Raw genomic sequence first — 24,248 nt, forward strand, 5'->3', positions numbered from 1 at the left:
TGCATGCAATAGCAAATGGTCGTTGACAACTGTGATGTAGTTTAAACTAAATGTATTAGGAAATATGTCACCACAAAACTTATAAATCATTATAATATTATACTAACATTTTGGGGCATATAGAAGCTGTTTAACCCTTGTGCGACCTTCGGGACATTTGTGTTAATGCCAGCTGCATACATTTAGCCAAAGGTGTGTATTTTGGGGGGAATGTTGATATTTTAACCTCAGTTCCTATAATACATCTATAATACACTGTGTACACAAAATAGTTACACTCAGGACGTTCAGGACAAAAATGTCCCCATTGAAACCCATTAAAACTGCAATATTTGATCCCAGTGCCATTAAAGCATAAAATCATGAATTATATGATATTATGCTTTCATTCTGGAGCCCTGGCTTCAATATTTACATTTTTAATATTTTCCACCAGATGGCGCCATTTTTCTCATGTTTAGCCTATGGAGCAAAAACAAGCTTTTCCCCTATTCTCTGTTTGCTGTATTATAGAGCACTGCAGGACAACTGAATAAATGATGCAGATAAAATTGTGTGTGTGTGTTGGTATGGATGTCAGAGTGTGTTTTGTATGTGTGTATTGAGAAGTGTGTGTGTGTGTGTGTGTGTGTAAAAAAACAACAGTGGCATTATGTAAACAAACTGGCATTTCAAGGGTTAAAATCCTGACTATGAATGAATATTTGATAGTTATGATCAGGACTGATGTTGGTTAAAAAAAAACGAATTTAAAGTGGAAAATATTATTAATATATAATATTATTATGGCAGTTTTGTGACATGGACATCTGCAGTAATTTTTTAAATTGACGCACAAGGGTTCAACTCTTCAACTCAAATTACAGTAACATTACAAAACTACCATGCTGAACATAATATCATTTAATATCACGAGGAATATATAATTTTTTATATAAATAACAGGTCATTCCACAGATATACATCACAGAACTGAAGAGCTGTTATTGTTTTACAGGTGCTGTTGAAAACATTGTTCAAAAATATTTTAATGTCATGAATAGATTTCCACAGTGATAACGTTTAAGTGCACTTAAATACCATGTTTGCTCTAGTCCGTTACTGTATTAATACTAACTGTATGAGAATAATCAGGCTTTTGGGTTGTGAAATTCAGTCCAGCTGAGATGAACACAGTAAAAGATGAGAATATCTGATGTGTTGAGGGTTAAAAACACAAGCTTTGTCTTAGTTTAGTCGTCCTGATCATCACAGTGTTTGGCACCCTGGGTTCAGTCGATCTGTTGTTCAGAGTTGATCTCACTGTAGATTTTATTGACGACATGAGACAGATCCAAACTCTGAGTCAACATCTGCAACAGCATGTCATCTCCCTGAATACCTCCCATAAACTCCTCCAGAGACAGCTCACCTAAACACACACATTTACTAATATCATTCGATTAACAACATCACTTTATAACATTTATTTAAATATAACCTTACCGTCTCCATTCAGATCGATCCTGTCAAACACCATATTGGTAAAATCTTCCGCGGACATCTCCTGCTCAATTCCATTAATGGCACGAATCGCCTGAAAGGGGAAAACAATCGCAGATTGCAGCATAATTTATGTTTTCTGTGCACGAGCGTTATATCTGACGTCAACTGCACACAATCCTCTTACAAAGACTCAGAGAATAAGATTATTTTCAGTAATATGCTCAACACACACTCAACAGATGGAGAGTGTTAGTGGTATAATCTGTGCATGATGAAGAAAGCGGCAGAGAATATCGAATTACTTTCATTGCCTGCTGTATAAAGTCAAATCAACACCAACTAATACTCACATAACAAGATACTAATATGATAAATGATAACAAAATCTATCAGATATTACAAACAAAAAAGAGCAATTAACAGTAACACTTTATAATAAGGTTGTCTTTCTTAACATAAGATATCACAATTGTTAACGAAGTATTTTATTAGGATTCCTCCGGTAGGAGGAAACCAATTGTTTTTGTTAGTATTCTTATTATTCTTATTCCTGTAGCTCTAAATTGCCCAATAACTCAAGATCTCCTTGGTAAAAAGTTTTGAAATTTGGCACATTGATACTACAGGCCACGAGTAACCAACACACCAAAAATAGCCCACGTGAGCCAATAGGTGGCGCTACAGGCCACGCCACAATTTGTCCATTTTCAAAGTGATGCCATTTCCACCCCATAAGTCCAAAATTTCTGAAACCTGGTATATATGCCTCATTTCTCATGAGGAACAAAAAAGCCTCTAGAACCCATAAAGTCCGCCATGATGGATTTTCCAGTACCATACAAATTTGTCCAAAACTACAATAATCTACTCCTCCTGAACCATAGCTCCAACTGACTTGAAACTTGGTATGTATGTGTAGGATTCATGTCTTTCAATTTGATATTTAGCAAAAATGAATATAATACAAAATGGCTGAAAGGTGCGCATTTATGTAAATGTCCACATTGTTTCAATATCCATATGTCCAAAAAATCTAAAGCCATTTTGACTAATGTTTTTTTCCAACCTAACAGGCTTCAAGATGACATCACTCTGAAGTACTGTGCAAAATTTCACCTTGATATGTCAAAAGATGACAGAATTACAGTTTACTATTATTTATCGCTAACGCTAAAATAATGCTTTACAAATCCGCTAGTCATAAAACCGATACTTTGATTCAATCACCAGTTCATATGAAGGCTCGTTTAATAAGTTTAATAACAAATTAATTAAATGTTGTGTACATGTGTGAAGTACATGTCTCTACCATGTACATTTTTACATAATTTGCAGTTTTGAGGAGGAATCCACATTGCTGCTTGCAGCTATATTTTTATTTATCTTCATTAATGTTCATTTCTGCATATACAAAAGTAGTATACGTTAACTGTAGATTATGAACTGACATTAACAATGAATAATAGAAATATATAAAATGTGGAAACACTTTACAATAAGGTAAACCACAGTCAACTACTATTAGTAAACATGAAATATCAATGAACAAAACGTTTACAGCTTTTATGAATTAATCTCATGTCATTTTCGACACATAATAGTTACATTTTAACCACAATGTTATATGTGTGTTAACATGTGTTAATGCATTATGAACTAACAATATTTCTTTCATAAATGAACATTAACCAAGATTAATGAAAGCTGTAAAATATATTGTTCATTGATAATGCATGACACCTAATGCATTAACTAACGCTAACATATAAAACTTACTGTAAAGCGTTACCAAATTAAATAAGGCTGCTTTTGTTGTTCCTGACCTTGAATATTAGCAGCAGTTCTTCTCGGTCGATACATCCGCTGCCATCCACATCGTACAGTTTAAAGTACCAGCGCAGTTTCTGTTGAACACCCCCTTTCAACACCAGACTGAGAGCAGCGACATACTCCATGAAATCAATACACCCGTCCTGACCACACAAACACACAATCAACAACTTTAACAACAAACTAATATATATATATAATATAGATATTGTTGAATTTATAGTATATTACAATGTTACTTCAATCACATTTATTTTTACTTGCATGTGCTCTGCATCGTTCTTGCACATATGATATTATGGGTTTATTTATAAATGTGTTTGTTTATGTGTTCATAAAACTGAATATAAGCATGTGTTATGGTAAACACACACACAGTGTAAACGCTGATTCACACAGACTGAGTTCACGGCCACAGAAATAGAGCAGGTGAGATTAGACAGATTATAGTTTAGTGTGTTTAAACATCATCAGAGGGAAATCCAACCACGCCCCGCCCCCACACTGACAGTGCCCCGCCCCTTCTATCACAACACCCCACTTCCATTCACAATGTCCCACCCCCTTCAGCCACAATGACTCTGATTCGCCAGTAATGGTAATTACCACACCCATGTGCAATCATAGTACTGTTTGTAGTACATTATTGCATTCATTCTATACGTGTTATTCCATGTCAGATCAACCACATTTTACAAACTTACTCAGATGAAATCTTAGATTGTTGTTAATACTTTTCCTAAAGAAGTATGAACATAATTCATGATGAAAGCCAAAGTGGATCAATATTTACTGAGTGATCCATTATTTTGTAGAAGGAGGGTCAAAATGACCATTTTCACCTAAGATTTTAAAGCAAAACTACAGGTCACAAAAGGGACCTTAGAAAGGAGTCAGCATCATGATTTTATTCCTACACAGAGATCAGTAGATCTATTACTAAAATCAGCTGACATCAGCATCTCTTGATGCATTTTATCCCAACGGTGTGAGTCCAAAAATGGGGGAAACACTTTTTTGTGTTGTTTTTCCAAAGTTGGAGTGCCTATAACTCCACAAGTATTAAAGATATGTTTATATGCTTTTAGATTCTGCTTCAGAATAAACTTCCCTTTTGGCATCTTCATTTTTAAGGCCCTATATAGTTAAACCCCAGAGATATGGGGCTCTCAATGTGGCTCCATGCAAAAAATGTTTTAAATTGACCCGTTTTAAAAGGTCAGAATCTACATGTGTATGGTGGAACTAAAAGGGTATTGTGGTGATAAATATGGTTACCATGGTAATTTCCCAGAGTAACCCTAAAAAACGTAATTCTGTGCTGATAAAATGGTACACTGGTGGCATCAGATGGTACTACTATTGAACTACGAGGTGTGACATTCATGTACTATTGTATGTACATGGTGCTACTGTCAAATGGTACTACTATGCTAAGTGAAAGATTGGGATACATTTTCAAACACTGTAACCCAATATAATCCCCAATCATATCTGTAATAGAGATATTAATTCCTGATACACACATTTGAGAGGTTATGAACAGGGAAAAGAGTCATGAAATGAATGAAAGCGGAGTTCAGAAATAAATCAGCAGACGCTGAGGACAATAAACCCATCCGTTAACCAGATTAAGCGCGCTGATGGGTCTTAGTTCAGATCTCTGACCTGTGCAGTGCTACTGTTTATCTGAGTTTACCGTATTAAAACAGATCTCATTACTCAACCCTCTGAACTCAAAGGGGACGTGAGGTGGCGGTGGTCTCATCACTGACACTAATTTAACCGTCATGTCACTAGATTTCACATCCATGAGTCAGGGGTCCTTATGTTCTGTTTCTGATTTTTAATACCTTAAACAACATTGAAGAAAAACTGAAACATTGAACAATGAAAACTGATCAATCACACTCTCATACAGATTTTTTCTGGGCTGATTATAAGCAAAAATTAAATGTAATCACACACTAAAAATTTTAGATGAATCCTATAGGAGTCTCAATGACCCCATAGAAGCAAGAGAACTAAATAATTATAATTATACCTAATAATATACAATATATTCTTATTTAGATGTTTGGACATGCTTGACTGAATTTATATTGCTTAAAATGCTTCAAATTAGTTTTGTAAAAACATATAAGTAAGATTTAAACGTTTTGTTTTAAATTAGATTTAAATATGCTTAAAATGGCCAAAAATTACTTTAATGCCAAAGGAAATGTAGTTGATTTGCAATTTACCAAACTGTATTGTTTAAATGAATTTTACTTATAGTTCATACTACTCACTATTTTTTATTTTTTTTATTAAATTAATAAATAAATTATAAATAAAGTAAATTCAATTCTGAATTCATAATATGTACATTATTTAAATATTATTCAATTTAATGGAAATATGTCATACACTCAAAAGAGTATTTTAGCCTATTTTTTAAAATGTATGCATATAAATGTAATAACAAAGTTACATCAAATTGAATTGTGTAATCTTCAGCAAAACTAAATTAATAACACAATATATATATGTGTATGTTGTTAAAGATGACTCAATTCAATTTGATACAAATTTATTATGGAATTGAAATGCATTTTAAAAACAGACTGAAATAGTTTTTAATGTATAGTGATATAGGACAATGATAATAATAATTTTATGAATATTCATATTAGGGTCATTCTACAAAAACATCCATATTTCTGTCTCCTTATACTTAAATAATATAAGATGTTCTTTGAACAATTACATTTATTTTAGCCATGAATTAGGCAATATTTGTTTTTAATAAATTATATCAAACTCCATAAAAGTGCTTGTCCCCAAGATCACGTATCGAGGTTCAGGGCTCTATTTTGAGATTAAAAATACATTTCTCTCCCAGTTAAATGTAGTAATGTATACCTCAATATCCCATTTATTAAATGGAGGACATTAATAAATAATATTCCAAATAAATATGATATATAACATTATGGAAATAGTTGTTGGAATGAATGGAAACCATTGTTTGGAAAAAAATATCCAGATTTTGACATCATTTACTACATCCTGCATCCATTATAAGTCTTGTCTCTTTTCAGTTTTTAGAAATTCTTGTTCCATAATTTCATTTGAGGCTTTTAGATAACATCACTTAATTGAAATGGATTAAATAACATGATTTATAGAGTACAGCATGAATAGCAACATGTGGTTTGAGGTACTGCAGCTGCCTTTTTATAAAATCGTCACTGGTGCTACCGTCGCTGGTGTTATCGTCCCTGGTGTTACCGCCCCTGTTGTTACTGTTGCTGGAGCAGTAACACCAGAATGGTAACACCAGCATGTTCCCTGGTGTTACCATCGCTGGTGTTACTGTACCTGGTGTTACTGTCCCTGGTGCTACCATCGCTGGTGTTACTGTCGCTGGTGCTACCGTCCCTGGTGCTACTGTCCCTGGTGCTACCGTCGCTGGTGTTACCGTCACTGGTGCTACCGTCCCTGGTGCTACCGTCACTGGTGTTACTGTCACTGGTGCTACCGTTGCTGGTGTTACCGTCCCTGGTGCTACCGTCACTGGTGTTACTGTCACTGGTGCTACCGTCGCTGGTGTTACCGTCCCTGGTGTTACCGTCCCTGGTGTTACCGTCGCTGGTGCTACCGTCACTGGTGTTACCATCGCTGGAGCTACCGTCCTTGGTGCTACCATCACTGGTGTTACTGTCACTGGTGCTACCGTCGCTGGTGTTACCGTCCCTGGTGTTACCGTCGCTGGTGCTACTGTCGCTGGTATTACCATCCCTGGTGTTACCATCACTGGTGTTACCGCCCCTGGTGTTACTGTTGCTGGAGCAGTAACACCAGAATGGTAACACCAGCATGTTCCCTGGTGTTACTGTCGCTGGTGTTACTGTACCTGGTGTTACTGTCCCTGGTGCTACCATCACTGGTGTTACTGTCACTGGTGCTACCGTCCCTGGTGCTACCGTCGCTGGTGTTACCGTCGCTGGTGCTACCGTCCCTGGTGCTACCGTCCCTGGTGTTACCGTCCCTGGTGTTACCGTACCTGGTGCTACCGTCCCTGGTGCTACCGTCACTGCTGTTACCGTCACTGGTGTTACCGTCGCTGGTGCTACCGTCGCTGGTGTTGCCGTCGCTGGTATTACCTTCCCTGGTGCTACCGTCCCTGGTGCTACCGTCACTGGTGTTACCATCGCTGGTGTTACCTTCCCTGGTGCTACTGTCCCTGGTGCTACCGTCGCTGATGTTACCGTCCCTGGTGTTACTGTCGCTGGAGCAGTAACACCAGAATGGTAACACCAGCATGTTCCCTGGTGTTGCCGTCGCTGGTGCTGCCGTTGCTGGTGTTACCTTACCTGGTGCTACCGTACCTGGTGTTACCATCGCTGGTGCTACCGTTGCTGGTGTTACCATCCCTGGTGCTACCGTTGCTGGTGTAACCGTCACTGGTGCTACCATCCATGGTGCTTCCGTCGCTGGTGTTGCCATCGCTGGTGCTACCGTCACTGGTGTTACTGTCCCTGGTGCTACCGTCCCTGGTGCTACCATCACTGGTGTTACCATCCCTGGTGTTACTGTCATTGGAGCAGTATCACCAGAATGGTAACACCAGCATGTTCCCTGGTGTTACCGTCACTGGTGTTACCGTACCTGGTGTTACCGTCCCTGGTGCTACCGTCGCTGATGTTACCGTCGCTGTTGCTACCGTCCCTGGTGCTACCGTCACTGGTGTTACCGTCGCTGATGCTACCGTCCCTGGTGCTGCCGTCACTGGTGTTGCCATTGTTGGTGCTACCGTCGCTGGTGTTACCGCCCCTGGTGCTGCTGTTGCTGGTGTTGCCGTCCCTGGTGTTACTGTCGCTGGTGCTACCGTCGCTGGTCTTTCTGTCGCTGGTGCTACTGTCGTTAGTGTTACCGTTGCTGGTCTTACTGTTGCTAGCTCCTCAGTGATAACCAGTAACACCACTGACAACTTTGAGTGATCAAGCTTTAATAAAAGCTGTTCATGAAGTTATTATGCATAAAATAGCACTTATTAACACACATTTCATGATTATTACTTGCATTTGTCATTGTTTTTTTTTTAGTCAGGTACTGTATCTGGCCAAACATGGTATAGAGGTGCTTAAGTTATTGGTACAGTGACAAACAGATTATTTGCTTAATTACAGAGCCCCTGGTACTGATCATTGATCAGTTCGGATTGAGCAGGGATTCTGGATGTTCATCATGGGGCACTTGTACAGATGTGGTGGATAAGATGGAAAAGTGATATGTTTTTTGTTCTTTATTAATAGCAGAGGACAGTCGTAAATTTCCCCCTCTTAGTCCAGCAACATACTAGAAGCAAACAATGGCATAAGAGCTTTAGTTTTTTTTTTTGTTTTTTTGTTTTTTTTAGATGTTAGTGGTTTCAACGCTCAAAGCCAGTGTTTAAAAAAGTGTCAGTGATAATCTTTAATTTGATAAGAAATACTCTATTTCTAATCTCAGTAAGTAATTTTGGAGGATATCAATCTTTTGACTGGTGTTGCCAGTGTTATATTTGACAAATATCTGATTTTAAATTAATGAACTGTTACTTCATTTAAGAGTAAGGATATTAAGGATTGTATCATTCTATTTTTATGACTGTCCTTCAAATATTTTTATTCTTGTAGCAAAGATATGATGGTGCAATTGAGTAAACGCCACACAATCACACTTTTCACAGACCTGATTTAAATAAGTAAAAGCTAAATCTCTTTCAAAGCTTATTTATTTATTTGCATTATAACAATCCTTCTGTGCATTTCTAAAATGTTTTTATTTTCCCAAAAACTAAAGTAACACCAGTGACATAGGGTTAATTATGCTAATAACATAGGGTAAATAATAGAATAATAAGTGTTTGTCTTACGTTGTTCATGTCGAATGTGGAGAACATGGTCTCGACGTACGCGTTTGATGAGTCGGACAGATTCTTCAAACCGAAAAACTTCTTGAACTCGTAGAAGGTGAGCAGACCGGACGGGCACTCCGTCATGAACTTTCGGTACCACTGATGCGACTTGCACGCGCTCAGCTCCTCCAGCGTCATACCGGACGCGTTCCCCATCACCACACCGTATACCGGAGAACCGAGTCTGTGTGAGAGTGGGGAAAGACACCGCTCACCAGCCCCGACACAAACACACACTGACACATGAACTGAACGTGCGAGACGCAACACCGTTCGAGCCCACTGACAAATCCCGCACGCGGGATCACCGTCACGCTCCGGGAATTACCGCGAATTACCTGCGCCTGCTCACGTGCGAGCTCGACACACTGACCTGCGATCAACTATGAATCTATGAACACTCAAGCCCACTCAAGTGACTCAGAAAGATGGTTTGCAGCAAACGTAAGCAGCTTTATTGTGGGTTTAAGACGCAGATGTTCCTCCACATGGTGGGGTTGCTGTCCTGTAGACAGGTGTTCTGTCGAAGTCTGTTCCCCTATGTTTAATGTGTAACGGTGCTACGGGGAACACTAACTTAAGGGGAAACATAGGGGGAACAGACTTCAACAGAGCACGTTCTTTGCATCTGTGTCCCAGGAGAATTTGTACCCACAGGTGGGCTTCTGAGCCCTCTAGAAGGGTCTCCGAGGGGGCATTTAAAAACTCTCTTTTTTAGGAGAAAGTACTAAATAAATGGCACTCTAGATGACAAATAACATGTCAATTTTTTCTGTCCAACATGAAGATGGTTAAAATGCTCATTACATTAAATGCATAATTTCGAAATAAAATGTTCAAAGGGAAAGTGTGAATACATTGCGCGTTTTAAATCGGGCCTATAAAAGCTCAGGTGCTTCCTGTTTCCACTGATCATCCTTGCACACATTTTCTGTGTCTTTATGACTGCATTGTCTGAACTCCGCCTCCAGATTATTCTTGAGAAAACATGACAAATGCTTTGACTAGCGCTGTTTCTGCCATCCGTTAAGCAAAGTAAGCCTCAAAGACTTGTGGTATGAGTAAATTATGTTTTAGCTGTCACTTTAGGGCTCTTTTTGACCTCATTGATCATTCTGCACTGTGTCCTTTGAGTCATCTTGGCTGGACGGCCACTTCTAGTGAGAGTACCTATAGTACTAAATCATCTCCATTTATAGACAGTTTGTCTAACTGTGGACAGATGAATATCTAAACTCTTCCAGATCACTTTGTAACCCTTTCCAGCTTTATGCATAGCAACCATTCTTGATCTTAGGTCTTCTCAGATCTCTTTTTGGCGAGTCATGGTCCACGTCAGCAGAATAGCAAACTCAAAATGTTTGAGTGCTTTTTATAAGTCAAAGTAGCTCTAACTCACACCTCCAATCTCATTCCATTAACTGGATGCCGGGTTTGCCAACTCCAGACTCTAATTATAATTATTAGCCTAGGGGTTCATATACTTTTTCCAACCTACACTGTGACTATTTGAATGATGTATTCAATATGTACAAGAACAATACAATAATTAGTCTGTTATTAGTTAAAACAGATTGTGTTTGTTCATTGTTGTGCTTGTTGTCACTTTCAGTTATTTGTCATGTATTAATTGAAAGCTCGTCTTTTTACTCAGTGTGTTTGATGGCTGTCACCATCACTGTGAATTGTGGGTAATGTGTGTCTCCTTAACCAGCTGAAGTATGGATATGATTGAAGGATCACGTGTTGGCCATTATCTGGTCATTAACCATCAAATAGCAGCTTATTCAATATTCAGAGAGCTGTTTTGAAAAATATGTATTTTAGCACTTCTGTTTGGTGCAAACTGAACTTCAATATTGACCTGATGGAATTTAGAAAGTCAAGTTTACTTAAGAAGACACTAAGCTCATTTAGTTATATTGATTTAAGTCAACTTTATCTGTTTAAACAACTTTCCTACTTAAGTTGACACAACTTATCTGTCTGTTTAATATGTAAGGATATTAATATCCCTGATCACTCTGTGGTATTATTGGATGACAGTGATGATGTTGGATGTTTTCATCATCTCTGAGTAGAGGCTGTGTTGCATCATTGAAACTGACAGAAGCAATCTGAAACATTCCTGAAACGCTGCTCGAGATGTCACATTCCAGGGAATCAGTTGAATCTTAGAGTGAGTTAAACGCATTCTGCACATTCTTAAAACTCACATCGCCATGACGACCGCCCTCCCCAACTCAAGGAACTGGACCGACCAGTTTCGTTTCTGTTCCTATGGCGACTGGAAATAATAGGATACGCCTCTAGTGATGTGTCTTTCTGGAGTCGATGATACATCTGTTCACTTATTGTGATTTTTAAAGTGCGTCTTGTACAATACATTCAGACTGTAAAGCGGTTCTTCATTCTAAGCACCATGAAGTTATTTTGAAATATTGAGCTTCGTTTAATTGACTTTAGAGTCTATTCTCAGGAGGGTTAAATCCATTTATAATTAGACAGAGCGTTCAGAATGCCACAATTAACATGATTGTTTCTGTTTCCTGTTTTTCCCTTTGATCTTTGGTATACATACTAATATCAGTTTCACATTTCACACAGAGTTTCTCTGTACTAGAAGCAACATTTTACATATTTAAAATAACAATTTAACATAAATATAGACTTATATATGTATATATATATATATATATATATATATATATATATATATATATATATATATATACATATATATAAATATAATAAAAAGTCATATTATTATAAGTACAAGAAAAAGTTATGCAATTATCAAGTGTTTATTTTGCCTTGAGTTGTGACCTTTGACCCTCTTATACACAGGGTGAATCCTTAATGGACTTATTTAACAGAGATGACCCCTGACACATATGGTCAGTCTGCCCTCTAGTGACACATTACACACTGACCAGTCAACATAATAATTATAATAATAATAATAATATATTTTAAATAAATTAATAATATTTTTAATTGTATTTTTAATCAATTTTTTACAGAATATTTAGCATTTATATGTCACTAAATAATAATAATAATAATAATAATAAATATATATATATATATATATATATATATATATAGTTGACAATATAAAACTTTATATAGATTTATAATTACATTTATTATGTTTACATAGATTTTTTACAATTATCTTGTATAATGTTTAAACTTTATATAATTTATATCACAATCCATACCAAATTAAGTTTTTTAAATAATATGAAATTTAATAAACCTCTATAATTTGTACTTTATAAACATTATATAATTTATATAGCACCTTTTAAACTTGACAGAAAGCATATACTGTATTTACACACATACATACACGTATGGAAATATATGGGGAAAAAAATAAACACCTTATTAATTACTGGAAACATTTACACTTAACATCACTGCAGTATAGAGATGTGATGTCAGACTGTAATATCATGCATAATGGTATGGTGGTTTTACATGATACTAATATAATTCTTATGGCTCATAATTCCTGACAGTGACTGACAGTCGCCATGACAGCACATATTTGGCTGCGTGTCCACCTGTGCTGCAGTGGGCGGGGTCAGAAGGGCAGTACAGGTGTGTGTGGGCGTGGTTTGAGGGGCAGTTCAGGTGTATGTGGCCATTTTCCTCACCTCAGTGTCTGTAAATCACTGATCGGACTCAAACTCACTCGCACCTGCAGCTAAAAATCATAAAATCATGAAATCATGATGATTTAAATCAGTGCGGTTCAAATCACACTCTTATTTAACATGAAGAAAGGTTCGCTGAATTTCTTGGGTCGGAAGAATCAGTCTCTATTCGGCACCAATGTGGAATTCAAGGACATGGGTAAGAGTGATTTATAGTGTTATAAAGATATTCATTTGATTTCAGTGATTAATGTCAGTTTAAAGTGTTCACGCGACCTCTACAGCTGTCACGGATGCGTCACAAACTACATAAAAAACACCAGTAACATTTATAACAGGTCGGGTTTAGACATGATAATAAGTTATGTCAGAATAACGCAGAATGATGTTTAATATGAGTTGTGATCTGACCTACACGTCTGATGTCAGACACTATCAAAAGACTACAATTCTAATACTATGTGTTTTTAATACCATGTTTATGGACATTTACTATGGTAATACCATGTTTTGTGGACTTGTAGCACAGTAATACCATATTTTGGAGATATACTATGGTAATACCATGTTTATGGACATTTACTATGGTAATACCATGTTTTTGTGCACTTTTAGCAGTAATACCATGTTTTGGAGATATACCATGGTAATACCACATTTATTGACATTTACTATGGTAATACCATGTTTTTGTGGACTTGTAGCACAGTAATACCATATTTTGGAGATACACCATGGTAATACCATATTTTGGAGATATACCATGGTAATACCATATTTTGGAGATATACCATGGTAATACCATGTTTACGGACATTTACTATGATAATACCATGTTTTTGTGCACCTTTAGCAGTAATACCATATTTTGGAGATATACCATGGTAATACCATGTTTACGGACATTTACTATGATAATACCATGTTTTTGTGCACCTTTAGCAGTAATACCATATTTTGGAGATATACCATGGTAATACCATGTTTACGGACATTTACTATGATAATACCATGTTTTTGTGCACTTTTAGCAGTAATACCATATTTTGGAGATATACCATGGTAATACCATGTTTACGGACATTTACTATGATAATACCATGTTTTTGTGGACTTGAATTGACTTGTATTTCTTGAAGTACTTGTTTGTAAGCGTAGATCTGACATATGCTCATAATAATATGTCATGCAGTCAGTGTTTTACCAACGTAGTCTTAATTTATTATTACTTTAAATCAGGCTGTTCATTCCATTACATAATAATATAAAACAATAGGCTAATAAATGCTGTTCATATTTTATGATTATTTCCAATCATTCTTCAAAATGAACCCAAATCTGTCACAGCACATATTTTCAATCATAACACAGGTTACATGGTTTACTTCCTGTTAGTGTGTTTTCAGTGATTTATTAGTCAGTTGAGCAGAATTTATGAGGTCTGATTGCGATTTAAGTGGAAGGTGTGGGTAATTACATCATTACATCAAAGAACAAAGATCATCAAACAGATTGTGTCTGTAGAAGAAACATTTCTCAACTTCAAAGAAGTTTAGAAGCAAACGTGGAGCACAAAAGTCTTGGGGTCGAATCCTGAATCGACACTCTATACAAACACTGCGCTCTAAATCGATTTAGATAAGAACCATCAAACAGGAACTAAACAAAAAAATAACCTCATATGTCACCTCCAGTTCTTCCATAATTACTGTAGCATACAGATGAATGAATCTAACAAAACGTTTTAAGTTATTAATGGCTTTTCAAGAATCTGAGATGATATGAAGAACCAAACCCTAAACTATCTGACCTGTTATGAGCCATTATGACACTCTTATGAACTTGTTGTTTTGGTGGTCACATGGTCTTGAGTGGTGACTTTGAGCTATAAACCGCTTTGTGTTTTGCAGGTAATGTGGAGCTGCTGTTGAACTCGGCTGCCGTACCAGAATCAGGAACCGCTAAAGTTCGTTCTCGGCCGACGGTCAAACACTTCACGGTACGTCTGAAAACACAGGGGTCACATGACCAGACTTCACCGGGTCACACGTGAGATTAACTCAGGGTTTATGAGACATGTAAACACTGTGTTTGGTCTTTAAACTGGAAGTAAAGGGAAGCATGTTTGTAATAGTAAATTATTAACGTTGGTAAATGATGATACAAGTCTTTCAGAAAAATATGAATACTATATATTTTTATCATCAACATATTTACCTTTATTCTTCTGGCAGACACTTATCCAATCGAATCCTATTTAACCAGTTTGCGTGTTCTCTGGGAATCAAACCCATGACATTGTCATTACTAGCGCCATAATCTACAGTTCATACAGCTACAGGAAAGTTTAATAAATGATAGTAATCAACTGATTTATATTGTTAGTGTCACTTATAAAAATTTACTATGATATTACCATGGGGACCATTTTTGGGGTATGAACCATGGTTATTTCATAATAGTTTTGAAAATGTACCATGGTAATACTGTGTTTTTTAGACATGTACCATGGTAATATCATGTTTTTTTTAGACATGGACAGTGGTATTACCATGTTTTCTGAAAATGTACCATGGTAATACCAGGATTTTGGACATGTACCATGGTAATACCATGTTTTTAGACATGTACCATGGTATTACCATGTTGTTTGGACATTTACTTTGGTACTGCCATGTTTTTTTTTTTGGACATTTACTATGATATTACCATGTTTTTTGGACATGTACCATGGTAATACCATGTCATTTGAAAATTTACCATAGTAATACCATGATTTTTGGATATGTACCATGGTAATACTATGTCATTTGAAAATATACCATAGTTATACCATGTTTCTTGGACATGAACCATGGTATTTCCATGTTTCTTGGACATTTACCTTAGTAATACCATGTTTTTTGGACATATACTATGGTATTACCATGTTCTTTGGACATGTACCATGGTATTTTCATGTTTCTTGGGCATTTATCATGGAATTACCATTTTACAGAAAACTTACCTTGGTGATACCATGATTTTTGACATGTACCATGGTAATACCATGTTGTTTGAAAAAATACCATAGTTATACCATGTTTCTTGGACATGTACCTTGGTAATACCATGTTTTTTGGACATTTATCTTAGTAATACCTTGTTTTATGGACATGTATCATAGTATTACCATATTTCTTGGGCTTGTGCCATGGTATTGCCATGTTTTCTGAAAGTTTACCATGGTAAAACCATGTTTTTTGGGCATGTACCATGGTATTACCATGTTTTTGGATTTGTCATGATCATACCATGGTATTCTAAAAATACTGTGGAGTATTATGTATATACATGGTATAATCAGTATAAACGGTGTACTTTTGGTAAATATGAACACGTTTACTTCTATTTTATCGTTCATGGAATTCCGAAACTTTCCTATAGAAACATAGACACAGACACACCTTCAGCTTTAGGACATACACACCCTCAGTTTATAAACACACTTTTACTCTGACAGAACAAAGCGTTCAGTACACACACACACACACACACACACAGCAGTTGTGTGTTTGTATCACCATGGTGATGTTTAATTCATTGTTAACACATTCAGATTGTGTCAGTAATTCATAGTCTCCAACGTGTTCAGACATGAACGATTCACGGAACCACCTCATGTGATCACAATTATGATGATTCAGATGTTCCGACATTACTAGTTTAATTTCTTCACTAGTTCTTAGAGGTTAACCGCGTGTCAGTGCGGGATTATCCGGGCAGCTTTCCAAACCTGCAGGTGCTGTTTTGAATACATTGTTTGTGAGCAGACGGACACACAACATCCTTTCACGTGCACACACACATTTGCTTACATATCACACTCGCATCAGTTGTTATAAAATAATTAGAAGTATTGCTAAAGCATCACTATTCATTTTAGCTTATAGCTCAACTGGCAGAGAAGTTCAATTCCCAGGGAACACAAAAACTAATCAAATATACACCTTGAATGCACTGTAAATTACTTTGGATAAAAGTGTCTGCCAAAATAATGTGTAAATGTAGTCTAACACCAACAGCAATCATAAGACACAACTCTTGTAATGTTTAGGTATGTTCTGAGGTGTCTTTTTATGAGTAATTTTTCTTCAAGACCGCAAAACCTGAAACGCAAACATACACGATTTTGGGGTGTGTCGCTTTTTGCATGTTGAAGAATTGAAAGGAAAAAAGATGAAAGGCATGAGATTGTGTAGTTACTTGTTGGAAGGTGTCTGTAGAGTGACAGATTGTTAAAGGGATAGTTCACACAAGTAATGTTTGGTGTGATGTCACTTTAAAGACAATAAAATGCTTAGGGAATTCACAGCGCACTCAATCTCTTAACCTCAGTGTTCCCGGAAGATTCCCAAAATATTTTCTTAACATTCCCATAACAATTTCTCACAGCTGTATTTGTGGGGTGTTGTTAAGGAGTGTCAATCGAATCTGCGTCACAATATCAGCGACTGATTCACCTGAAAAATTTTTGCAACATTATCTCACTCTATTCATCTCGAGTGTGTATGAAATTGGGATGGGTTCTGCAGTCTCCAGACAGTTTGCGTGTCTCAAAGACAAAAAGAGACAGAAACAGGGAAGTAGAAAAAGGATCCTTATCCAGCAATGTCATAATCTCCCTGAATAGTTTAGGGAAACTGGTTGGTTTAGTGCCTAGAAATTTAAACTCTGACTCAGCAACTCCTACAATAATAGGTGTGTTTGATGTGTGTAGACTCCCTCATCTTCTTAGAGTCAGGACGTTGTAAGTTGCTGACTGTTTCTTTTTAAATCGCAGTCATCTGATGGAGCGCAGGGCTTCGCTGTTCCAACTCCGAAGGTTCCTATTCTACCGCCCCTCAACGAACCCAAAATGAACGGGACAGGTGAGCTCACAAAGCAGATCTTAAAGGAATAGTTCATCCAAAAAATAATTTACTCACCTTAATGGGGTTCCAAACACATATGACTTTCTTTCTTCTGTGGAACACAAAAGGAGTAATTTTGAAGACCAGAGTTTTCCAAGCAATCACAATGCTCGGGGACTGAAGCTTTCAAGTTTCAAAAAGGACTCAAAAGCACCATGACAGTATCATAAAAGCAGTCCATATAACTTGTACGCTATATTCTAAGTGTTACAAAGACATAAGTCTTGGAATATAGTGTACAAGTTGAATGGAATACCTTTGATTTTACATCCTTTTCGGAGGCAACTTGAAAGCCCTGTTCATTGTAATTGCATGGAAACAAACATTGAAAACAGGCTCAGGCCAGAGAAATACTTTATGCAAGTACTGTATGCGCACGCAGATGCAAGTGCTTGGCCATATTTCGGTATCACCTTTTCATTAAAAAGAAGATTCCTTAAATTTTTTAGCATGTTAACATGTTGTTGAAATGTTTCAATGAACTATAAACCTTATAAATGTACATTTTCATGCTCTCTGTTTTATAGGAAGTACTGCAAGGCTCCCAAATGGAGGAATGCTTTCCATCCCTGAAATGATCAAGGGGGAAATACTTGTACCTCCTCCGCCCAGCTCGGCCCCTCCTCCCCCTCCACCCTCATCTACTGCCCCGCGTCCTCCTTCATTTATTCCACCCCCACCTAAGTTCTTTGGTGAAATGGATCCTTCTATAGACCTTGCTAGCCTGCAGCCTCCTCCAATGCAGCCCCCAAAGCCTCCATCACGAAGCGGTTCAGAGTACAGTGCAGATGTGGGCTTGGCCTCCCTGAAACCTCCTCCTATGGCTCCTCCAAAACCTCCATCTGACACTTCCAGCCTCAGAGGGTCCATCTCCAGTCTTGATATCCAAGATATCCCTGAATGTCCTAAATTCACCCCACCACCTCCCCCTGGGACGAAACCGCCACCCGTTCTACCCAAAGCCCAGAAAGCGCCACCTCTGAAACCCTTCAGGATGTCCTCCATACCTAATATGGAGATCCAGCCCCAAGAACCAACCCCACCTGCTGCCTCCACCAAAACACCGTCCAGCTTCAACCCTCAGAACACCCCAACGCTATCTAGCTTCAACCCCCAGAACAGCCCAAAGTTGTCCAGCTTCAACCCCCAGAACAGCCCAAAGTTGTCCAGCTTCAACCCCCAGAACAGCCCATCACCATCCAGCTTTAATCCCCAGAACACTGCCAAACTCTATAATGTGCAAAAGAGCACACTACTGATTGGCCAAGACGGGGAAAAGCAAGCCCAGTCAATTCTTCTACTAGAAGATTCTGCTGGAAACCCAGTTGGTGTTCATGTCAAAGGGAATGGTGGGAAAAGTCCTGGATCTTTCCAACCGGTTCAGTCGGTGGCGCTGCCTGCCAAACCAGCCCGTCATGGCAGCACCGCAAATCTACTGCAAAATGACCAGACAGACATGGCTGAGAATTTCCAGGTAGATGGTTCAAGTCAATCAGCCAAAACAGAGACCATAATCAACCCTGAACCTGTGAGGGCACCTACCCCACAAAACGTCCCCAACGAGACTCCAACAGCAATAAAAGTCTCGCCCATAATAGAAAAGAAGCCTTCAGCTCAACCTGATGCAAGTCAGATGAAGCCTCCGGTTGAGTTTCCTGGCAGATCTCACAGGCACAGTCCCCTCCTGAACCATCGACATCTCAACAGGAATGGTGTTGGCTCGGCGAAGAAAGAGTCTTCAGCATCACCTTTCGCCCTACTGATGGCCGCCAAGGAAAGAGACAAGCAGAGAACAAATCTATCCCAACAGAACAGTGGCTTGGCTGAGCCTCTGAATTCTGTGATCCAACCCAGTCCAACCCAACAAAACTCCTTTACTGTCATTCCTCGAGACCCAATGTCAGACAGACCAACGGTGGAACTAAAACCTGCTACAAACACACCACCAATCGTCCCACCATCCCCAAAAGCAGAGGTTCCAAATGTGTCTTTTTCAAAGCCTGTGTTAAACCCTGCCCCTTCACCAAACTTTACCCCTAAACTAAACCCAACCCTTCAACCAAGCTCCACCCCTCTGCTAAGCTTCACCCCTCAACAAAGCCCAGCCCATCGTCCAGTGAATGGCTCAGTTGGGGGGCAGAGTGTCTTAGTTAGGGATGTTGAAAGCGGAGAAGAATTGCCGTTCATTCCACCACCCCCTGAATTCGCCAATTTCGACCTTGAAGATGAACCTCCAGGTCCCTTGCCAAGTCACCACGCTCCGGCCCCCCCTGTGAAAACTGCCCCTCTACCAGCCAAGCCTTCCTTACCTGCTCCACCTGCTCCAACTACAAACAGGCCCCTAATGGCCCCAAAACCTAAACCGCCCAGCTGTCCTCCTAAAGCCCCAGGCCCTCCACCAAATGTCCTACCTAAACCTCCTGTTCAAACTAATCCCGCCCCACCACCCGCACAAACTCCTCCATCTGTCGCAGCTAATCAGGCGACGCTTCTCAGCATCCTGCAGAAGAAGATGTTAGAAATGGATCCTAAGTTCTCAAATGTCAAAAAGTTGGACTTCAACGATGACTGGAACTCCCCACTGTCTGATGATGAGGGAATGTCACCCGCTGCTGGATCCAAACCTCTACAAAACCTTAGCCCCACGCTGCCAGCACAACCTCGCGGTCTGGACATGAAGGAACTGGAAACTAAAGCGGCCAAAAAAGCTCAAAACTCGGCCAATTCAACTAAATCACAGAACAGGTAAATCAAACATAGTAAATTAACAAGGAGATGTTTAGCAGAATGTTAGCATCAGTCACTATAAATGATCATTGCATATTTTTCCCCACCATACAATGCAGGACAAATGTTGTCCTGTAGCATAGATAATTGCTTGATAAGTGCTTACCTGATATAAATTAAGAAGTATCTTCACTCTTCTGTGTTGTTTAGTAATGGACCGTCTAACAAACAGCAGTTTGGAATGACATTCACCGTCAGACCAGGAAGCAAACAACCAATCATACCCTTGATCAAAGACGGTTCACCCTGAACCGCAGAACATTCTGGACTGGAATTATTAGTGAAACGTGCCTTACCTGTACATACAAACATCTACCTTATCTGCACGTTTTGCACCTTATATCAAACTTTATTAAAGTATTACTGTAAGTTGTTTGACGGCTGTCACTACAGGGCCGTTTCTGGACGGTTTTGAACACAGAAGGTTGTTTGTTTATCTCTCATAAACGATTTTGACTGCAGATTGATCACAGACTTCTGAAGAGCTTTCTAGAGCTGCTAAAAAAGGAGCAAATGTACCAGTATAGGCAAGATGAACTATACACAAACTCAAAATAGTTGACATTTTAATGTCAAATCTTTTGACTTCACAATAATTTGTTTAATGCAGTTGCCAATCCCAATTTTCTTTCCACACAAACATTTAAGAACATGAGTTATTAATTCTGACTTCTTTGGTACAATATTTTGAAACATTTTTAAACATGAATGTAATAAATTACGCTACAGCTCTCAATACGGGTCTCTTGCAATGGTGCTGGATTTATATAACAGATCAACTTCTGCTGTCATGCCTATTTTTGTATTAAACTTCATTTTGGGGAATACGCGTTTGTCATACTGAAAGAAGTTGCCTTAAGAGAGATAAGCTAGTTACGTCTTTTCCCAACAACAACAATGTAAATAAACGCTTTGCTGTAAAGAGATTCTAATTGCAAAGTGCAAATCCTGAACAGTTGGACACTGAAAAAAACCTCACTCAGATTCGTTAGACGTTCATGAAATCTCACACTTACAATAGGTCAATGAATGTGCTACTAATGCAGTTTTATTAATCTACGAAATTATGTAATGTTTGTATAACTGCTCATATGCAGTGGGGTTTTTCTTGTGATTTTCTCCCCTTTTTTCCCCAATTTGGAATGCCCAATTCCCAATGTGCTCTAAGTCCTCGTGGTGGTGTAGTGACTCGCCTCAATCCGGGTGGTGGAGGATGAATCCCAGTTGCCTCCGCGTCTGAGACCGTCACTCCGCGCATCTTATCACGTGACTTGTTGAGCGCGTTACCGTGGAGACGTACTGTGTGTGGAGGCTTCACGCTATTCTCTGCGGCATCCACACTCAACTCACCACACGCCCCACCGAGAACGAACCACATTATAGCGACCACGAGGAGGTTACCCCATGTGACTCTACCCTCCTTAGCAACCGGGCCAATTTGGTTGCTTAGGAGACCTTAGGAGTCACTCAGCACGCCCTGGAATTCGAACCTGTGACTCCAGGGGTGGTAGTCAGCGTCAATACTCGCTGAGATACCCAGGCCCACACACAAATGCAATTGTTGATTAACACATAGCTTGGACATTTAACCATTTGTTACCCCTGAAAGGAAAAACGATTACTAGAATACCCTTTAAGGACTGTATATAAAGAAATAATAAAGAAGCTATTGAACAATTAATGTTTTTATCTCAATGGAGCAAAATGTACAAAATGTTTGTTTGCTAGAATACAAGAAGACATGAAAATAAAGCGTAATACACAAAAACTATCAGCATTCATGCACATTTCTGTTCTTCAAACAAATACGAACAGGTGTTTTCTGCTAATAGGACATGTAAACATCATACGTTCTGCATTTCAAAAATCATGATCATTACATGTGAATTATCTGATGGTGAAACGGCACTGGTGAACAAATATGAGAATGAAGTGTGTTGGTATCCCATGATGCTCTATGACGCTGATGATTGCTGAGTGGGACTGTGATGAAGCACCTGATGGTCCCAGCCGACGGTGGTCAACACGCCCGACCCGCCAGGAACCCAGCACACACCTCGCACAAAATCCTGGTGTCGTCTGTCCCTGAAACTAAACGCACACAGATACGAGATCAAGTATAAACGGAATGTGCCTTCAAGTACTGTGGAGGTGGAGTTTTCCTTTCCTGTCATTGGTTCATTCAGGGATGAACGCACAGCCAATCAGAAGAGCGGCGTGTATCAATACTTACATTTCTCTGAGCTCTGCAGTAACCACGGCAGTGGAGCAATCATCGCTGATAGAGGCCAAAAGGGGGGAACTGTAAATAGACAGCATACATGTTTACATGTTTTGCATGTCAACTGATTTCATGTTGATGTTCACCGTAAGTGAGTTTGCACCTGTCCGATGAGAACGCCAGTCTTGAAACTCGGCGAGTGTGAACGTTTATTGTCTGTTCGGCGTCTGACGCCTGCAGATCTTTCACAGTCACTCGCCCCAGTTCATCACCTGATGTCAAACACACACATTAGGTTATTCAGAGCATTGCATCATGGGATATGTGGTTGTACAGACGTTGGGTGTGTGCTTTGTACCGTATGCAATGGTGTTGCTTTGATGAGGGTGCCAGACGACGGCAGTAGGACAGCAGCTTGGGGAAACCACGTCTAAATCACACAACACTTGATTTGATACTCTGTTATATAACGTTATGTAGACATTTTTAAGAGTGGCTCCAGTGAACAAATAGACTCTAAAATACATCATATAGTCTTCCGACAGCAACAGCATTAAGAAAGTAAACTTCTGGGTGAGTCAGACAGAAGAGTGAAGTAAAAATACTCAACACAACAGTTAATCATTACTGTCGGTGTTGACACACACAGTCAAGGTGTGCGTGTATTATGCGTGTTTACCCAGGCGTGTAGCTGGTTTGGGTTTGCGTCTGTCCCACATCAGCAGTCGGCCGTCCTGCAGGTGTGTTAGAGAGTTACACACAGTACACACACTGTAAACATGACTCTGATGTGTGTGAAGGGTTGGGAACCGAGAGCTGGTTCTTACTCGGAATGGGTTCATTTATTTTTTTGATCCCAGTAACGTGTGATTTTCACGACTGTATGTTTTGAGCGATCCGTCTGTATTGTAGTTCTGTAGTTCGATCCCCAAACGAATGACTCTCATGAGCAGGTTGTTTTGAGTGAATCAAAAACACTTCAGTCAGGGTGGTTACTGAATTAAAGAATATTCCGGGTTCAGCACAAGATGAGCTCAATCAGAGATTATTTATCAGAGACGGGTCACTTCTATATAAACGAATGGGAGAAATTGGAACGCTCAACCAAAGAGCTCGGAGCGCCCAACGGTCAACGGATGTAGAAAGGAAGTCCCATCCTACATCAGGACCCATTAGCTATTGCATATATAACTTAAAAAGTCTGTGTAAACATTTCGCTTCCAAGAAATGTATGAAATCACTGATTTACGTCTTTATTTATCTGATATGTTGAAATCTAAAATTCTCTCATTATTTGGCAACAGACTGCTGGAGGCAGTAAATTAAATAAAAACTGCATTTATTTCCAAACACGTTCCTCAAGA

General features: G+C 38.8%; 3 protein-coding genes across 3 annotated transcripts in view; 1 reads left to right on the forward strand and 2 right to left on the reverse strand.

Moving 5' to 3' along the window:
- Positions 1-638: 638 nt before the first annotated feature.
- LOC127439166 (guanylyl cyclase-activating protein 1-like) lies at positions 639-9,415 on the reverse strand. The gene is made up of 4 exons (XM_051695296.1): positions 9,218-9,415; positions 3,309-3,458; positions 1,486-1,576; positions 639-1,411 (listed from the first exon to the last, which is right to left on the reverse strand). The coding sequence occupies exons 1-4, from the start codon at positions 9,413-9,415 to the stop codon at positions 1,272-1,274; spliced, it is 579 nt and encodes a 192-aa protein (XP_051551256.1). The 3' UTR covers positions 639-1,271.
- Positions 9,416-12,946: 3,531 nt separating this feature from the next.
- Positions 12,947-22,195, forward strand: LOC127439113 (uncharacterized). Its single transcript, XM_051695179.1, has 5 exons — positions 12,947-13,123; positions 14,835-14,923; positions 17,747-17,834; positions 18,404-20,621; positions 20,814-22,195. The coding sequence occupies exons 1-5, from the start codon at positions 13,045-13,047 to the stop codon at positions 20,911-20,913; spliced, it is 2,574 nt and encodes an 857-aa protein (XP_051551139.1). The 5' UTR covers positions 12,947-13,044; the 3' UTR covers positions 20,914-22,195.
- Positions 22,196-22,332: 137 nt separating this feature from the next.
- LOC127439152 (methylosome protein 50-like) overlaps positions 22,333-24,248 on the reverse strand; it is an 8,507-nt gene continuing 6,591 nt past the window's right edge. Inside the window, exons 6-10 of the mRNA XM_051695267.1 lie at positions 23,564-23,618; positions 23,243-23,314; positions 23,048-23,156; positions 22,897-22,965; positions 22,333-22,754 (exon numbers count right to left, since the gene is read on the reverse strand). Of these exons, the coding sequence (XP_051551227.1) occupies positions 22,619-22,754; positions 22,897-22,965; positions 23,048-23,156; positions 23,243-23,314; positions 23,564-23,618 (441 nt within the window). The 3' untranslated portion in view covers positions 22,333-22,618. The remainder of the gene's footprint in view (positions 22,755-22,896; positions 22,966-23,047; positions 23,157-23,242; positions 23,315-23,563; positions 23,619-24,248) is intronic.

This window comes from Myxocyprinus asiaticus, chromosome 50 (genome assembly GCF_019703515.2).
Source record: "Myxocyprinus asiaticus isolate MX2 ecotype Aquarium Trade chromosome 50, UBuf_Myxa_2, whole genome shotgun sequence".
Taxonomy (NCBI): domain Eukaryota; kingdom Metazoa; phylum Chordata; class Actinopteri; order Cypriniformes; family Catostomidae; genus Myxocyprinus; species Myxocyprinus asiaticus.